The sequence below is a fragment of the Cydia pomonella genome, chromosome 18 (genome assembly GCF_033807575.1).
Source record: "Cydia pomonella isolate Wapato2018A chromosome 18, ilCydPomo1, whole genome shotgun sequence".
Taxonomy (NCBI): Eukaryota; Metazoa; Arthropoda; class Insecta; order Lepidoptera; family Tortricidae; genus Cydia; species Cydia pomonella.
Window position 1 is genome coordinate 9,839,080 of NC_084720.1, and position 18,155 is coordinate 9,857,234.

At 41.7% G+C, this 18,155-nt stretch overlaps 1 protein-coding gene across 1 annotated transcript in view; it reads right to left on the bottom strand.

The window, feature by feature from the left end:
• The window catches only part of LOC133527587 (midasin), a 37,925-nt gene that overhangs the window by 834 nt on the left and 18,936 nt on the right, over positions 1-18,155 (bottom strand). Inside the window, exons 20-40 of the mRNA XM_061864648.1 lie at positions 17,221-17,435; positions 16,554-16,771; positions 15,451-15,621; positions 14,135-14,335; positions 13,135-13,352; positions 12,675-12,837; positions 11,198-12,351; positions 10,533-10,662; positions 10,070-10,199; positions 8,327-8,402; positions 7,947-8,163; positions 7,687-7,788; positions 7,188-7,355; positions 6,331-6,684; positions 5,890-6,067; positions 5,373-5,521; positions 4,811-4,936; positions 4,361-4,542; positions 3,820-4,025; positions 1,150-1,355; positions 149-502 (exon numbers count right to left, since the gene is read on the bottom strand). Of these exons, the coding sequence (XP_061720632.1) occupies positions 149-502; positions 1,150-1,355; positions 3,820-4,025; positions 4,361-4,542; positions 4,811-4,936; positions 5,373-5,521; positions 5,890-6,067; positions 6,331-6,684; positions 7,188-7,355; positions 7,687-7,788; positions 7,947-8,163; positions 8,327-8,402; positions 10,070-10,199; positions 10,533-10,662; positions 11,198-12,351; positions 12,675-12,837; positions 13,135-13,352; positions 14,135-14,335; positions 15,451-15,621; positions 16,554-16,771; positions 17,221-17,435 (4,918 nt within the window). The remainder of the gene's footprint in view (positions 1-148; positions 503-1,149; positions 1,356-3,819; positions 4,026-4,360; positions 4,543-4,810; positions 4,937-5,372; positions 5,522-5,889; positions 6,068-6,330; positions 6,685-7,187; positions 7,356-7,686; positions 7,789-7,946; positions 8,164-8,326; positions 8,403-10,069; positions 10,200-10,532; positions 10,663-11,197; positions 12,352-12,674; positions 12,838-13,134; positions 13,353-14,134; positions 14,336-15,450; positions 15,622-16,553; positions 16,772-17,220; positions 17,436-18,155) is intronic.

An 18,155-nucleotide genomic window follows, 5' to 3' on the forward strand; every position in this document is an offset into this window, starting at 1 on the left:
CAAATTTGATTAAAATGGTATTATGACATTTGTTATAAAAATATTTGGGTGGCCGAGCAGTTAAACAACTCTGCCCCCTTGTAAAACAAATATAAAAAACTGATTTATTGATAATCTTGTTTTTTTTTTTAATTGAAATAAATGTTACCTTATTATCCGGATTGTCGATAATAACGTAGACCAAGAATATGCCGTGCTGCCTCGCTCTCCGCACAGCCTGCAGCACGCGCGCCTCGCCCTCCGAGAATATCCCGCGGCCATCACTCACAACCACCAGCAGCTTCGCGTTCGGAGCGTCGCTTCTCACACTTTGCTCCTCGAACATTACAGTACAGAAATCTAGTAGCTGAGCGATCTTGGTCTTCGTTTGTTCGAAGCGGAATTGCTCTAGGATCTTGGAGCCGGAATGTTCGGAGAACTGTTCGGTGAACGGGTGGAGTAAGTTGGGTTTTTCGCCGAAGCTTAGGACTGCTAGGTCGCCGGATTCGAGGAGGTTTAGAGCCTGGAAAGGTAAAATACGTGATTCAAACGCTACCACAAACGTGCATAGAGATGTACAATTTTTAAATGGGCGCATCTTCATCCCATCTAGACACAAACGTGTGTAAAGCCTGACCAGTAATATATTATCAAGCGCCATATTGCGGAATTTCATTGGAACTAAATTTTTCATACTAAGCTGAACTGTCACCCTATACATGAGACACAACAGCGCCCTCTTGACAATGATCATATATTTCTGGTCGGACTTTAACGTCAATAGGATAACATTCAATATCGGCAGTGTAAAAATGGTTTATTACTATCTTCTATTCAAGATCGCTAACAGTCTTAACCTTCAAGCCAAAAATAAAACTAATTGCTTTTAGCAGTTTGTCATTTTGTAGAAAAATTAAATAGAAACTTAGATTCGTCTAACTCATCAACGAGGCATATTAATCTATGAAACCAGTGCTAAATGTTCAAACGCAAGCTATTATCCGCCATCGAGCTGGAGTCGTCCACAGTAACTGTTATGGCGATATTGTACTCGCTTCTTGCTGGCTTCGTGCGGCGCAGCCAGATGCGGTGTTTGCAGAAGTGGGACGCGATGTAGGAGATGATGCAATGCAATCGATGCATAGGCCTCCAGTTAATCATGCAACTAACCTGTGAAACCAGAGCTAAGCTCTCAAACGCGAGCTCCTTGCTCCTATTATCCGCCATGGAGCTGGAGTCATCCACAGCTATGGCGATCTTATACTCGCGTCTTGCGGGCTTGGTGCGGCGCAGCCAGATGCGGTCCTTGCGGAAGTGGGACGCGATGTAGGGGATGACGCGACGCATGTTGATGGCGCGGCCCGTTCGGAAGTCGCCTGAAGAAAAAGTAGATGATAGAATGTAATTCGAAAAAAATTGGGCTGTTATTTATTTACAACTCATATCAGTAATTGGAATTTGAAGCCCAAATCAAAATTAAGTTAACCGCCTGCCATGTATTCGGCCTTCATAGTAAATAATGCTACCTCTGATCTGGACCAGAGTATACTTCAATACTATTACCTGCGAGCGTCTTAATTGTTCGCTAGCGGATGTTGTGTATTTACTCACTGCTAAGTGTAGTAGATTGTTAACCAAGGGTGGAAAGTGAACTATATCACCCGAGTTAAATACTCTATTTTTCATTTCAACTATGAGGAAAGTCAAACACAAGAAATGTAGGTTTATTATAGGTTAAGAGAATTAGGGATTGGGATTGGCGCCATTTACATTTTGATCGGAAAAAACTCTGAAACCTGTCTATGGTTCCGATCCTAAATTGGGATGTGTCTGAAATGGCCTGTATACGCGCCTCAAAAAAAGTGAAACTGAATAAATGTAATGATAATATTATAAACACTCATGGCCATTTATATTAATTTATTAACAAATATTGATTTCTTAAATAATGCAATTCACATTTAATTTCGATAATATTTGATCAGAAAATGCGGAAGCTAATATGAGAGCCTTTAATTGAATAATATGGCATATATTGCTGTTAGCCGTTGCTCGAAGTACAAAAAAAAAACTTTCCACCCTGCTATCAGCCTATGAAAGTTGAACTTTCCGAATAGGAGAGATGAAAACGCAGTTGTTCAACCAGTGAAACGCGACTTCTCCTTTTCTCGAGAGAGGGTCGGCGGTCAGAGGTGAGAAGCAGGCTACGATATGACATACCGGCCCTCCTGGAGCGCGCGGTGGGCTCGAGCACGAGCCGCAGCCGCTCGCACAGGCGGGCGGCGCGGCGGTCAGAGGTGAGAAGCAGGCTACGATATGACGTACCGGCCCTCCTGGAGCGCGCGGTGGGCTCGAGCACGAGCCGCAGCCGCTCGCACAGGCGGGCGGCGCGGCGGTCAGAGGTGAGAAGCAGGCTACGATATGACGTACCGGCCCTCCTGGAGCGCGCGGTGGGCTCGAGCACGAGCCGCAGCCGCTCGCACAGGCGGGCGGCGGTCAGAGGTGAGAAGCAGGCTACGATATGACGTACCGGCCCTCCTGGAGCGCGCGGTGGGCTCGAGCACGAGCCGCAGCCGCTCGCACAGGCGGGCGGCGGTCAGAGGTGAGAAGCAGGGTACGATATGACGTACCGGCCCTCCTGGAGCGCGCGGTGGGCTCGAGCACGAGCCGCAGCCGCTCGCACAGGCGGGCGGCGGTCAGAGGTGAGAAGCAGGCTACGATATGACGTACCGGCCCTCCTGGAGCGCGCGGTGGGCTCGAGCACGAGCCGCAGCCGCTCGCACAGGCGGGCGGCGGTCAGAGGTGAGAAGCAGGCTACGATATGACGTACCGGCCCTCCTGGAGCGCGCGGTGGGCTCGAGCACGAGCCGCAGCCGCTCGCACAGGCGGGCGGCGCGGCGGTCAGAGGTGAGAAGCAGGCTACGATATGACGTACCGGCCCTCCTGGAGCGCGCGGTGGGCTCGAGCACGAGCCGCAGCCGCTCGCACAGGCGGGCGGCGCGGCGGTCAGAGGTGAGAAGCAGGCTACGATATGACGTACCGGCCCTCCTGGAGCGCGCGGTGGGCTCGAGCACGAGCCGCAGCCGCTCGCACAGGCGGGCGGCGGTCAGAGGTGAGAAGCAGGCTACGATATGACGTACCGGCCCTCCTGGAGCGCGCGGTAGGCTCGAGCACGAGCCGCAGCCGCTCGCACAGGCGGGCGGCGGTCAGAGGTGAGAAGCAGGCTACGATATGACGTACCGGCCCTCCTGGAGCGCGCGGTGGGCTCGAGCACGAGCCGCAGCCGCTCGCACAGGCGGGCGGCGGTCAGAGGTGAGAAGCAGGCTACGATATGACGTACCGGCCCTCCTGGAGCGCGCGGTGGGCTCGAGCACGAGCCGCAGCCGCTCGCACAGGCGGGCGGCGGTCAGAGGTGAGAAGCAGGCTACGATATGACGTACCGGCCCTCCTGGAGCGCGCGGTGGGCTCGAGCACGAGCCGCAGCCGCTCGCACAGGCGGGCGGCGGTCAGAGGTGAGAAGCAGGCTACGATATGACGTACCGGCCCTCCTGGAGCGCGCGGTAGGCTCGAGCACGAGCCGCAGCCGCTCGCACAGGCGGGCGGCGGTCAGAGGTGAGAAGCAGGCTACGATATGACGTACCGGCCCTCCTGGAGCGCGCGGTGGGCTCGAGCACGAGCCGCAGCCGCTCGCACAGGCGGGCGGCAGTCAGAGGTGAGAAGCAGGCTACGATATGACGTACCGGCCCTCCTGGAGCGCGCGGTGGGCTCGAGCACGAGCCGCAGCCGCTCGCACAGGCGGGCGGCGGTCAGAGGTGAGAAGCAGGCTACGATATGACGTACCGGCCCTCCTGGAGCGCGCGGTGGGCTCGAGCACGAGCCGCAGCCGCTCGCACAGGCGGGCGGCGGCGCGGGCGCTGCGCCGCCACAGCGCGCGCCACGCAGGCGCCGCGCCCGCCGCGCCCGGCCGCCCGCTCGACAGCCACGAGCGGATGCTCATGTATTCTTCGAGGGACATGTCGTCGGTGTGCTGGGTTACGTCTTCTAGCCTATAATGTGGAAATTCATGTTAATGCCTGGAACTGACAAGAATTCTACCGAGTCATGTCATCTTTGTAGACTGCCTCAAGTTGAGATCACCTCAATATTAATTTTAATTATACGATCGTATCCGCCGATTAAAAATATAAATTTCGTCAAAAATACAGTAATAGGTAAAATGATAATTAATGAACTAGGCGTAGGGAAACGAAAACATTATATCATTAATGTAAAAAGCTAAATCTAAAATCGGGAATTTGTTCACATCGTGCTTGCAAAATGTGGGAAACAAACTGTTTAACAAAACAAACGGTGCGAGTGAAGTAAAAGCTTGCAGCCCTACCTTGTATGGTAGGTGGTGTCCAGACCTCTCGGCACAGTGGTGGTGACCACTCCTTCCCCCTCCACTTCGACGCCAGTCTCGCCAGTAGCATCGTCGGCTCCGTCTTTCTTGTTGCCAGACTTGTCTTTTTCTTTGTCAGTACTTTTTACTTTTTCGGATTTTATTTCTTCAGTCTTTTCCACCTATAATTTGAATTGGCAGTTATATTTACATGTGAAGAAACATCCAACGCACATAGGGCAGCGGGAAAAATAAGTAGCGCATATGATTTGGTGTGACACATTCAGTGCCAGCGCGTGCTACAGCTGATATAATGCGGAAACCCGTATATATATAGCGAAAAGCGACTACGAACAGAGAATCCACCTTAGACGAATAAAGATTAAATTCAGATTACAAGCTACTAGATAGTCCCTGGCTATCGAAATGTGAATACCAGCTACGAGTTACCTCAATATCATCATCGTCGACGTCCATAGCCACTTCCTCGCCATCCTTCATAGTTTCCGCGTCTTCGTCCTCTTGTTGAAGCGTCGGCTGTTGCTCCGCCTGCTCCTTCGTAGCGGCATCTATCACCTGGAAATAACCGCGGGTGTTAAGATGAATCATCTAGTGGTCAGGACGTTATCCGCGTAATCTGAACACACCGGTTCGATTTTGGCCTCGGCTATATAAGATTGCCCCAAATATTTATTACAAAAAATGAAAACGCTTTTCATGTAAAATTGTCTTTTAGCAGTTATGTGTCAAATGTACACCGAAATACGAGACTATTAAGCAATGGCGCTGTCAATGATTTTTAAATCAGCATAAATTGATATTCGTTGCGCGACGGTGACTGCTTACCGTCAGGCGGGCCGTATGCTTATTTGCTAGCGATGGTATGAAAAGTCCTAATTTTTCTTACAATAGTTTATCAAATCGTCACTATTCGACGTTTCATAAAGAGTAGCTGTTGGAACTATTAATTTAACAGTTTCATAGAGGAAATAGTTGTAAAGTATAAGCATACCTGCAAGTCGTCCTTCTTGGCCTGCTTGACGTGCTGGAACGCGTCGGCGTCCTTTTCTCCGTCCTTGTCTTCTGTCGCGCCATCCTCCCCTTCCTCCTCGCGTTCCACGTTCAAAGTGCGCGATTTTTTCTTATCTTCATTTACGTCACCTTACAAAAAACATCGGTAAGTAAAATAGCTAAACTCTTCTGATTTATTACTCGATTTTCGCGATCGCAACATTTTACTGCATAAACTTCACGACAACATTAGGAGGTCTGTTAACCCTTTATCAGGCTGAGGGAGTAAGTCTCCCACATGGGCACTACAACCATGTGTTCTATTTTCAAAAACTGACGTTCGATTGTCATTTGTCTCAGCCTGATAAAGGGTTAAGAAGACAGGAGCCTGATTGTTAATTATTGTACCCGGCAGACCAGTTTCTAAAAAAATTTAATCTTTGAAGCTATATTAGCAGCAAACCGCTAGACCGATGTTTCTGTGCTGTGGCTTGTAATGGTTATAATTCAAGTTTTACCTAGTGTCCTCTCCTGGTCCGTCTGCCCCGGCTTGTTTTCTTTCCTCTTGTTCTGTTCTTGTGCCTGGTTGGAGCGGCTGGCCGCTTGCTTTTCGCCTCGATGCCCTTTGTCGCTCTTGTCCAGTTCTGAGCGGCCAGTTGATTGTCTGTCCTCGCCTACTTGCTCTTGGGCTTGTTCCTGTATAGAAAAAATAATTAAGGATATTTGAGAAAAAAAAAATAGCTGAGTATATATTATGAAATCATATTTGCGATTCAGTGTCGTTAACGTCGCTCCACTCCAGCGTCCTCCGCCTTCTCAACAACCGCCGGGTCATTCGTAGACAGATCAGCTTGTGCCTTGACTTCCTTCTTTACCGATTCTGACTTTTCCTCACTTCCTTCCCCATTAGATATAAAAGACCTGCATAAAACTCAAACCATATCCAAATCTTTACTTACAAAAGGCGCGGAATCCTCATCCTTCTTCTGCTCTGCATTAGTCTCCACATTATCATCAGTCCCTCGCTCCACCTCAGCGTTCTCCGCCTTCTCACCAGCCGCCGGGTCGTTCGTAGATGGATCAGCTTGTGGCTTAGCTTCCTTCTTTTCTTCCACTTGGTCTTCTTCGTTTATCTTATCAGGGTTGGTAGGAAGTTCATCTGGTTTTTCGGGATCCGGTTGTTCTTGCTCTGGTTGATTTACTTCTGTCTCCATCTCGGCATTGTCAGCTTGATCGTTTTCTGTGGGTTCTTCGTCTTTGCTGCCTTCTGTTTGTGCTTGCTCGTCTTTACCTTCTTCTTTGTCTTGTGAATCCTGAAAATATAAGCAGGTTTAGCGTCGGCGACGTCCGTGGTTAATAATTACGTATCTTTAGGTTCTAAGTCAAGTTTTGTATGATCCTCAACTAAATTAAAGATATAGACGTAGACTTCATATAAATCGGTTCAGCGGTCATTGATTCCCCATACAAACCTACATCTTCCTTTTCATTTTTGGGGTCAAAAACTAACCATATAGTTTGAGTCCCGGGGAAGAATATCTTCAAACCATCTGTATATCAAATTTTATCTAAATTGGTTTAGAAGTTTAAGCGTGAAGAGGAATTGAAAAAAAGTGTTTTTTCATATTTTATATGTTTTTCCTTCAGAATGGTGTAACTATGATACCATTAAGGAATTATGCATCCCCACTTAAACGATACCAAACTTGACCTAGAAGCTTAAATGATATAGATATAAAGAAAAAGTTGAGAGCCCCCTCTAAAACTTTTCGATGTATAGTAAACGACTAAACTTTTATGAAAATGCTTCACATACCTCTTTATTTTGTTCATCCTCTCCGTTCTCATTTTCATCTCCCTCCTCGTCACTGGACACCTCCAGCCCGGTGTTATCTCGCTCTTTCTGCTCCTCCTCTGGCTCCTCTGGAATGTTCTCTTTCATCACGTCGATGTCGAACGGATTTTCGGTTTCTGTTTCACCGTCCTGTAAAAACGTGCATTTGATTAAGTGCGCTGCTTAGATAATAGTAAGGGTAAAATATAATTTACAAGACAATAATAAGAGTATACAACTGTGACTTTGAACCATAAAACACGTGTACTGAGAAAGTGCGTCATAATAAGGCATAGCTTCAATCTCAATTATGCCACTGAGTGGACCATCCGAGTACGATTTTTTAAAGCTAAAAGTCTAAAAAGCAACACCAGTCAAAAGTCTGCAAAACTGGTCAAGCAATTGTCAATTTCATCAACGTTGCCGATTTAGACTGTAAGTTGAAGTTTTATAAAATGGAATCCAGGATGGTGGAACTTACTTTGTCATCGCCCGCTTCATCGCCGTCTACATCCATATTGTCGGGAAGATCGAAATCTTCAGGTTCTGGCAAAGGTTGTTGGTTGCCATGGAAGGGATCCACCTAAAAATATGTAATATTAAACTCTAATATATGGCAGATTTTGCGGACAACACTGGACTTCGTTAACAGACCGCATTTACATCAATTACTTTGAACAAAAAACTGCAATCAATACGTAATAATAAAGTACCTATACAAAGATTATTTTTTTCACTTACTTGATCATCATCAATTTCAGGTTCCTGCATTTCATTGATATCTTTTTTCTTTTTCTCTTTCCCTTGAGTCCCGTCGTCCTGACCTTGTTCCTCCTCTTTAGCACCCATCTCTTTCTCGCCGGTGCTTTCGCCCTTGCCTTTTTCCTCTTTGTCTTTCTTATCGTTTTGTTCCTCGTCAATATCTTCGTCTTCAGACCCCCATATCTGTTGATCTAGCCTAGAAAAAAAAAAACAAAACCGATATAATTCCAATATGAGTTTATGAGATAGTTCATGACGTTTTGATGTCCTGCTTAAATATATGGAAAAAAATCTGGGCGATTGTCAAGTCTTGACAATAATATTTTTTGGTAAACTTGGTGAATATTATTAAATCTTACTTTTCAGCTGCGTTGTCGGTATCTCCCATCTGTTTATCAGGATCATCTTCATCGTCATCTTGATCTGAATCGCCTTCTAAAAGTCATTATATTATAAAAACTATGTTACAGCACAGCGGAACAATAGTCATTTCATAATTCAATTAAAGATCAGTCACATTTAGACTACTTAAGGAATAGTACATGAGGTATATTTATTAAAGACCTTGTGTACTTTCGCTGTTAGTATAGTACTTATCCACGCGTCCTTATCCAAGCGTTTACGCAGAGGTCGAAGTCACCTCACATAGGTACAATTTTCATTTTATGCTCTATCTAAGAGTCCGTTTTCTATTGGGAATACTTGTATGGAGAGGTATACAATTTTGTGTAGAGCAATGCCGTTTGGTATGGTGGGCTTAGGTGAGCGTGTATAACATTCGTACCAAATGGTATTGCTGTACTTCAAAATGTCATACTGTTTCCCAATTGGCTACTTGACTGTTTTTAAAAGCTTTTATTTAACTTGCAATGTATGTATGTATGTTTGTTCGGGTGGAATCTTGCAACTTAATTTTGAAGCAGATATCTCCAGCCGATTGAGCTGAAATTTTGTATACACGTTTAGTTTGGATGACAATGCATGATAAATTATGTGACGTCATTCTAAATCCAACATGGCGGACCATTCAAGATGGCGGAATAGTTATTTTTAATGCACTTCTACAATATGGGTATCAAATGAAAGGGGTTGTTGACAGTAACTCGAAAAAATATGTGACGTTATTCTAAATCCAATATGGCGGAACATCCAAGATGGCGGAATAGTTATTTTTAATGCACTTCTACAATAGGTATGGGTATCAAATGAAAGGGATTGTTGAGAGTAACTCAAAATAACTAAAAAGTAAAAAATAAAATAAAAGTATTTTTTTTTAGTAAAAGCTTTTATTTAAATGCTCTAAAAAGAAGAAAATAAAATTTTCCTTCATCAACTTATAACCTCATTATACACAATTTATATGTTCATAAAAGCTCTAATTTAAATAAAAGCTTTGACTAAAAAAACATTTTTACTTTTATTTTTTTGTAAATAATGTCAAACGATCTTGATTTTCCTGAGGATCAAATGTCTATATAGGACTCATAGCATTTAAGCAACACAAAGGTCAGAAATGAGAGTTAAAGTCTAACGCTCGCAGTCGACGATTGAAACGCCTCTAACAAAATGATAAGGTGATGTGACGTCACATCATATAAGTCTGTCCTAAATGTAGGGAAGATCAAGGTAATTGCCATTTTGACCCTGAAATATTGCGTTTGTGTATAGTTGTCATATAATTTATTTTTTAATAAAATGTAAGGATTCAAATTGTACCATTTTCTTTTCTATTTTTGAAAGACAAAAAAAAATTTTTTTTTTTTTAGACTTCGGAGCCTTGTATTTTTTTATAATCTCAATATATTTTTTTAAATTCCATCCATCCTTTTTTATAATGGATGGCTCATTTTCTATTCATTTAACTAAATTTTGTTGTAATATTCAACATGTGTCAAGTACCCAATTGAAAACGGATTAATATCTACCCTTAGCACTAGCTAGAATTTAGATACTTTAAATTAGCACGAGTACAGGTTATTAGAATGGAATTAACTGAAATAACCGGGCAAGCTACCATATTAGAGAGAAGGGGAAGCCCTATAACTTTCTTTTTATGCGCCATTCTGTAATTCTGGTGATCAATGAACTTATCGTACTTATACCTTTTTGTTCAACATCCTGCAGGTGAGAATCGAAGTCGTCAGTCATGTTGACTCCTTTCTCTTCCTCTTTACAATCCCTTTCCTCTTCCTTCTTCTCCTCGCCTGGACGCTGAGCTTCGTCCAGTTGATCCTGTGACAAAAAGTTTGTTATAAGAAACGTGTGTGTTTAAGAAACCTATTGATTTTAGTGAATAAGATGTCAACTAAAGATGAGATGTCAGCGAAAGTGTGCCTGGTCCTGTTATTCCAAATAAATCATTACTGGATGCGGCAATTCCCGGCCATACGAAATCAGTTTCGGGAGAATTTCCTAGTATCAATCCATTCGTTAGTATAACGCGGGTCAAAAGTGCCATATCTTTAACCAATTGAAAGAGGACTCCTCTTCTTCACATGGAAGACGAGGAAAATGAGGGTTAGTTTCTCAAAGTTTTGCTTATTCTATTAAGTTTACTTTACGCACCTGATTCTCGATTCTCTCCGAGACATCCTTCTGCCCCTCGCCATCGCCCAGACCGGTGCCGCCGGTGAGCTTCCCGGGGCCGCCCTCGCCTTCGCCGTCCTCCATGTCCATGTCAGATGGCTTACAGAATCTGTTAAAATATCGTATGTTTAATATTAAGTAAAAAAAATACATTCAATAATTATTTTGCTTACTAAAAGATAAATTATTAATAAAGCAGTGTTCAACTTGGCCGAGAAGAGCCACACTCTCACAAAAAGCCATAATGCTAATACTTTAATTTTTAATAATGTAAAAATAAAGTAACGCCTATTAAATATAACGTGCCATCATAAACTTTATTGGAATGCATGAAGGACTATGTTACACTGTAACTGTGCGCGTCAGTTGACTATATTTTTATTTAATATAAAACAATGAATGAAAGAGTAAATCAATATTAATTAATAATGAAATAGTTTAAGTTATAAGTAGTTAAAAAATGTAAAATGAGGAAACATCCTTACGAACGTGTATTGCGTACCATATAATTTTTGAAAATATCATCAATCATCAAATAGAAATAGTCACGTATTTTGTAGTTTTCGTGAAAATATAGCGCATATTTTGCAAATACTATTGTTCAATGATAATAACGGAAAATAATAATATAAAAAATATCTTACCCTTTCGTTGCTAAGTCGGAGAAAATCTTCAAAAGCACAGACAGCATCTTACACGAAACTCTGTGTACGGCTACTTTCTGCGTGACGAAGTATTGCACGAACAACACAGTCTGTTCCAATATCGGGATCAACCTCATTACCACATTTTTCACGTCTTCTGTGTCTTGGTCTGTTGTCGATAAAAGTTCTAAGTAGTTTCTTAACAAATTAAGAATTTTAGTAACCAATACCTCCAGTTTTAGTGACTTGGCGTCACTAGATAGTTTATCCTGCAAAAGTTCTTTCAAATGATTATCTTCTAAGATTTCGTTCGATTCTTCCTTCTCTTTTTCATTGTTGTCAATTATTTCATCTAACGCATTCAACACATCAATATCTTTTTTATCTACAGGCAAATGTTTCTTATACAATGATTGAATCACAAGTAGCATTGTGGCTACTAAATCTTCGGTCTCACTTATCAACTCAGTCTTTTTGGTTTCTGTGTCTTCCATGGAAACGTCTGCTGGTTCGTCATAAGTATCAAGCTGTTCTATGGTCTCTTTTACATATCTTGATAAATTGGCAATACTCTTTAGTATAGGATGTTCAGGTATCTCATCCGTTATTACAGTTGATTGTAATTTAAATTGATATTCAGTTAATACACTGTCCAATTCTTCTTGTATGTTTTCCAGATTAGCTTTAGCTTCGTTAGTCATGTCTATATGACTTTGTGAAACGTTTGGCAGAGGACCAAAGTCGCTTCCAAGCTCCTTGGGCATGGTGTTTGACAATTTATATAGAGCCGTCTTTTGTTTATCAACGATTGATATCACGCTTTTTATCTTCTTGTATAAGGCGTGCCATTCGTCGCTGTTTTTAAAGCAGTGTACTATTGGAGATTGGGAGAGGACGGCATCGAACTCCGGTTCATATTCTGCTCTGAGTTCTTTCTCTGGGCAGGATTTTATGAGAACACTGAACTGGTCGAGTAATATGCTGGCATTAGCGTAACATTCAGTGAGAGTAGTCAGTTTTTCGTTTAGCGTGGTAATGTTCACGCCAGTCGCGTCGACATCTAACACCGATGTTAGATTCGTTGTTAGTGTCCTTAAGTCACAGAGATGTCTGGAGTACTTCGATATGGATTTCTTTTGAGAGTTTGTTAGTTTCTGCAAGATATATTTTCTATTAAGATACATTTTCAAATGATTAAGCTAATGATATTATAGACACCAATCGAAGCAGCTTTTTTTCAGCATTACGAAATGTTAATATATTGTTAGAAAATTGAGTAAATTTTAGAACTTCACAGTCAAACTAGCAGTTTTCTAACTTAAAATCGCTCGACCGCCAACCAAGTTACAATTACAATAGAAATTGTCGCTAAATAAATTCACTTCCTTAGGAATTTAGTTTATTATGGGCATACAGGAGTAAGCGCCTTATGAAAATCGTTCAAGAACTCAAAAAACGCATATTTATATAAACATACCAGTAACTGTGCTGCAAATCCTTTACATCGCTCAATGTTCTGTATGCCCAAATCTTCGTGAGGTGTCAACAGGGCCGCAGACAGAGTTCTGTGACGCGCAATGTTCTTATGGAAGTACTTTTCACAGCCGGACCATAGCAGACTTAGAGACGCATCACACCGCCTACGGAAAAGACGAAGAATGATTTATCATACACAAATAAAATAAAAAAGATCTCGGTTGTAAACTGTAGATTCTGGCACTTTTTAAAATTACGACAATCTAGAGGCAGTTTACACCAAAGACTTCTTCTTGATGTTAAAGGCTGTGTAAAAAAAAATCTTAACCTTGACATAATTAAAATTATTTTAAACTTCTAAAAAACAATACAAGGCAGCATTCTATTCACTGACGCGTCAGAATTTCGAACATAGATAGTTCAACGAAAATCTTCTAATTAAGAGAAATTAAAAACTTTACCTGCTCTTTAAATAACTGATAGCGGCGTCCAAATCAACCGGAGCTATAGTGAAGTCGTACAGCTCTTGCTCTGCCGCCGCCAGAATGACCAGCCCCGTGCGGTAGTTTAGACCTATCTTGCTAAGGGCTTTGAAAAGGTCGGCCACCGCTTTGCGTTTCTGCTGTACGATGTTCTTTGCTTGAGACGTTTGTTTGTCTTTAGGAAGTGTTGCGTCGATCTAAAAAAAGTTATCGTATGTAAAATATACAAGAAGGTTTATTTGGGAACATTTTGCATGTTTAGCTTAAGTTTCAGAATTACATTCATTCTTGCTATAAGTCCTATGGTGCATTACGTTTATTGATGGAAGAATTTTCTTTATAATAGACTCAGTTACATTTCGGACATGGCGAGCCAAGGAAACTGTAATAAAATTAAAGTGCCTGTAAAGGCTTGAGTTTCACATGGCGTATTACGCCATAGACATATAATGATTTAATTCAATCTTAAACTGGCCCTGCAATTTTGCGGCTGGGTCACAGCTCCACATTGATCTTTATGGTTATTTTTAGAATTTGTCGTATATCGGTACATTTTTTTTCGATTAAAAACAGTTGGAGGAGTCGCCAATCGTCGGATACGACGAGGAGGGCGATACTTATTAATTGGCCATTTATAGATCGTGTCATTCACGAAGACGCGTGCCTTGACTCGTAATGTCATGTTATTAAAGGTTAGATTTGACAAATCTGCGCGTCATCGTGGATGACAAGAACTATAGGCATACTAGCCCGTTGATTCGGACGTCTACCCACACATGGGGCTGCATGCCCGGATGGCTCATCAAACAGTCGAATAAAGTACAGCAGCATAACTACAAATAAAAGTTCTTACTAGTACGGGGGTCAGATGACACTTACTTGTCTGTTGGTTTTGTACCATTGTAATTATGTAAGTAAAACAATGTAAGCATCTTTATTAACTCAATAAGATATCTTTATCTAAATCTCTATAACTCACCTCCAACGAGCCGAGATGCGAGCTCGTTTCGATAACGACCGTGACAAAGTCGTCCAAAGCCTGGACCAGCGAGGGATAGCTGGCGTTATTCAACGTCTCTTTACATAGCAGCTTAGCCTTGTTCAGTAAGCTGGGTATCTTCGACAGTAGGCTACCGTCGGCGATCACTGCGCACGGCTGTTCGGATTGATCCAGATATTTCTAAAAACAAAAAAGTTTATTGTTTCAATAAGAAGAGGTCTATAATAAATGCGAACACGATGCAATGGAAATAGTGTCAAGTAATGAATGCCTCAAGGTGTAACAACTCTAAACGTGTCTAAGCCTTGTTCAATGGAAAATAAGTTAAGAAAACATGGCGCCACTTTTTGATATTTCAGTGAAAGAATAAGGATTAAAGTCAAATAGCGTTCTAAAAGTTTTAATCATGTGTCGAAAGATGGCAGTAAATTTACTATGGCTACAAAGTTTTCTTTGACAATCCACCTCTACTTCAAATTCTCTTTAGTAGTAGGACACTACGAGCTACGTGCGACATACGTTATGGCTATGGGGATCTAACAGCGGCACCAACATACGGCGTAGAAAATGCGTGTGAACCTTCCTGGGTCCCAACTAACTTTCAATCACGGCTGCGCCACAGTCATGCAAATAGCCAATACCGCTTTTGTTTGGTTTCAGTAGAGAATAAATTAATGAGAATTGACATGCACAAATCAACAAATGACGATTGTCTAAGCACTAATCCAATCTAACCCAACCACCACAATCTAACTACGATGCGTATACTTTATTTTAGGTTACCTGAATAAGCTGCGAAAAATAAAATGAGTGTTAGTAGGTATTGAGATTATTGACATGAGATGACATATAATGTTTTTAATTGAAATGTTAATTAAAAGTGATGAATTCATTGTAAATGAAAGTGTGTAAGGTCCGAGGAGGTAAAATTTCTAATTAAGTCTTTGAAGAAGTTATTGCTATTAATGATATCTTAGTCCCTAAGAGGTAGATTACCACGTAAAAAAGCAGTAAAACTTAATAAAACTACTCGGCAATTCGGTAAATATTACAATACATATAGGTAGAACTTGAATAAAGCTTAAGCTTTAACTAGTGCAAAATATTGTATGCGAAAATTTGGCAACTGATGTAGGTGGCGTTGTACAGTCTCGTAGATATGCAGTAGGTAAGAATGTAGATCATCTAAAGCGCCGTTTTGTCAATCTAACGGCCACAAAACTTATGGCGCCGTATATCACCATCTCCTTCAGTTGTCAAATAATTTGCAGTGATGAAAAGTAGCATAACCTTACCTTAATGTTTCTAGCCATGACCACAAAGTTTTGCGTGTCGATCATGTAAGCACCGCCAGTCGGGTTGACGCCGGTGGTCCTCTTCGGGCGGTCCCAGATACCGACGTGGTCGACCCCCGAATCGCTTGATTTGTCAACTAGGCATGATACCACGCTTTCTTTGAGCACGTTCTGAAATAAGATGATTATTAAGTCTTCTCTGACTTCAACATCTCTAAAGTGGGACCAATCTAACTCTGCAAATACCTAATAATAAACGTGAAATACCTATGAAAATGACGTGCACTTCCGCATGTTTTGTCACTACAAAATCAGTGCAGCTTTGGTTAGATAGATTCTATCACAGCTATAGGGAAATTTGATACAGTGAAGATCGACAGGTGGAACAAACACATTTGATTTTCGACCTTATAACAAACAGTATAAATTTGATAATAGAGTTAAGCAGCCCAAAATTTAACTGTTTGTAATGTAGGAAATAAAACTACGAGATTTTGAAATAGATATGTATTGTCAAAGAAAATTTAGTAGCGACAGCGACGTAAATTTACTGCCATCTTTCGACACATAATTAAATTTTAGAGTATTTACCTTTTAGAATGTCATTTGACTTTGACCCTTATTCTTTTACTGAGATGAGTTAAATTTGTTAAATATCAAAAAGTGGCGCCATCTAAAAGATCAAAGGCCAAAGGTACAGCAGCATCGTTTCGAGCCATGGCGCCATAACCGTTAAGTAGTGCCGTGTAGTAGTGTAAATTTACGTCGCTACAAAGTTTTCTTGGACAATACACCTCTATTTCAAATTTTCTTTGATAAAATGTATACGTACAATTTACCAATCACAAACTAGAAATGACCAAGATGTCAGCCTCGTTTATTTAAAATTCGTTTGTCCTTATCTGTAACTTTGACGTTTGTATTCGTTAGAAAGAGGGAATGCACTTTAACTCTTTAACTACCATAGACATCAACTGACGCGCGCGGCTACAGGCCAATATCAACCATCGTGTATTCCGGCAAGGTTCACGACGCACCGCGTATGATAGGCGTGGCGTTCAAAAGGTTTAACTGTAATAAATAATAGGTAGAATTCTACTTACCTCAAACTCTTTAGTATGCTTATGCAGAGCCTTGTGTGCTTTATCCACCGTGTCCTTAACGCTCCAGTAACTAAGGTCTCGGTCCCACGAGCAGATCTTCACGAAGTCTCGAAGTTTCTTTTCGATTGGTGTCCGCTTTTCCTTTATTTGCGCGGCCACTTGAGGGGCGAATTGAGCGTAATAGTTGTATGTGTTCCAGAATATAGACAGTAGTTCATCTAGAATTTTATTTACATGTTATAAGAAATTATGTACAAAACTACGACAGGAAGACACCCGGATATTGACAAATTTTATTTCGTTGCATCATTGAGTATATGACGACGACGAGAGACGAGTTCTATATATATAAGGGATATTATACAATCTCATAATAAAATAATATATACTGGAGCGCTGGTTTTCAAGAACACACAGGTACCCAATTGTCTGTTTTTTATTACTTAGGTATTAAAATCTTCTTTCAAGATTAGATTGTCAGATTATTAGGGCTATCCTTTGTCCAGCAGTCTACGGCAGTAGGCAGGTAAATATTTAACAATTTTTTTGAGATATTAATAACTTATATTAAAATGTTTCTGCCTCGGCCTGCTGGGCTAGATTCAATCTTACGACTTCAGGATACCAGACCGCCTGATTCAAGTCTCATTATTAACTTAACGCTCACCTCGCCTCTGACTCCGCTCAAAGTGCACAAGATGGCAGTGATACACATAAAGTATATCCAGCCTCACTTCATACTCCGCCAAGTTGGACGTCTCCATAAAGTCCTTCAAGACTTTGATGACCCTCTCCGCTGGCACGGGGTCCGCAGTGTCGTCTAGGTACGAGTTGATGACCGAGTATACGTAGAACCAGTATTTGTGGGCTTCGGATTGTTTCCTAAAACAATTCCGAGTATAGATGTAACAAACATCTTACAACATTTATCCAACCGATCAACTTTAAGGCCAGATAGCACACCGGATGCGAGTGCGTTGACGCGCGCGTGCCCTAAAATGTTGGAGTCGCGCACACACACGTCACGCAAGCGATGTGCCGTCTACGTACACGCACCGGGTGGTGTCACCTAATAGAAATTTTAAATAAAAAATTTATACAACGTATAATCGAAAACTGTTTAGGTTACGAGAATTAGGTTATAATCTTACATTACAAAAAAATCTAGGCAAGCTTATCCTAATCAATCGAAAGTCTAATTGAAATATAAATTAAACTTTTAGTTAGAATGATATATATAACTATATATATACAACGTGTTATACCAAGTACTGAGAGTGGGGTGGGTACAAGTTGTATAGGTCATACTGAGCAACTTTTACTATGAGACTAACCCCGAAAAAGCGATAACAAAATAGACTCTCCCATACAATATGTCAACATCAGCCAGCCAAAATGTATGGGAGAGTCTATTTTTTTGCGATTTCGGTGTTGGTCCCATAGTAAAAGTTGTCCAGTATATACAACGTGTACCCACCCCACTTTCAGTGGCTGGTGTAACACGTATGAATGATAAACAATGCCAAATAATCACATTTTCGTCTATTTAAAAAGTGTCCCATTTGCTTGAACGTACAGCAACCTTAAAACCCTTCAAATAAC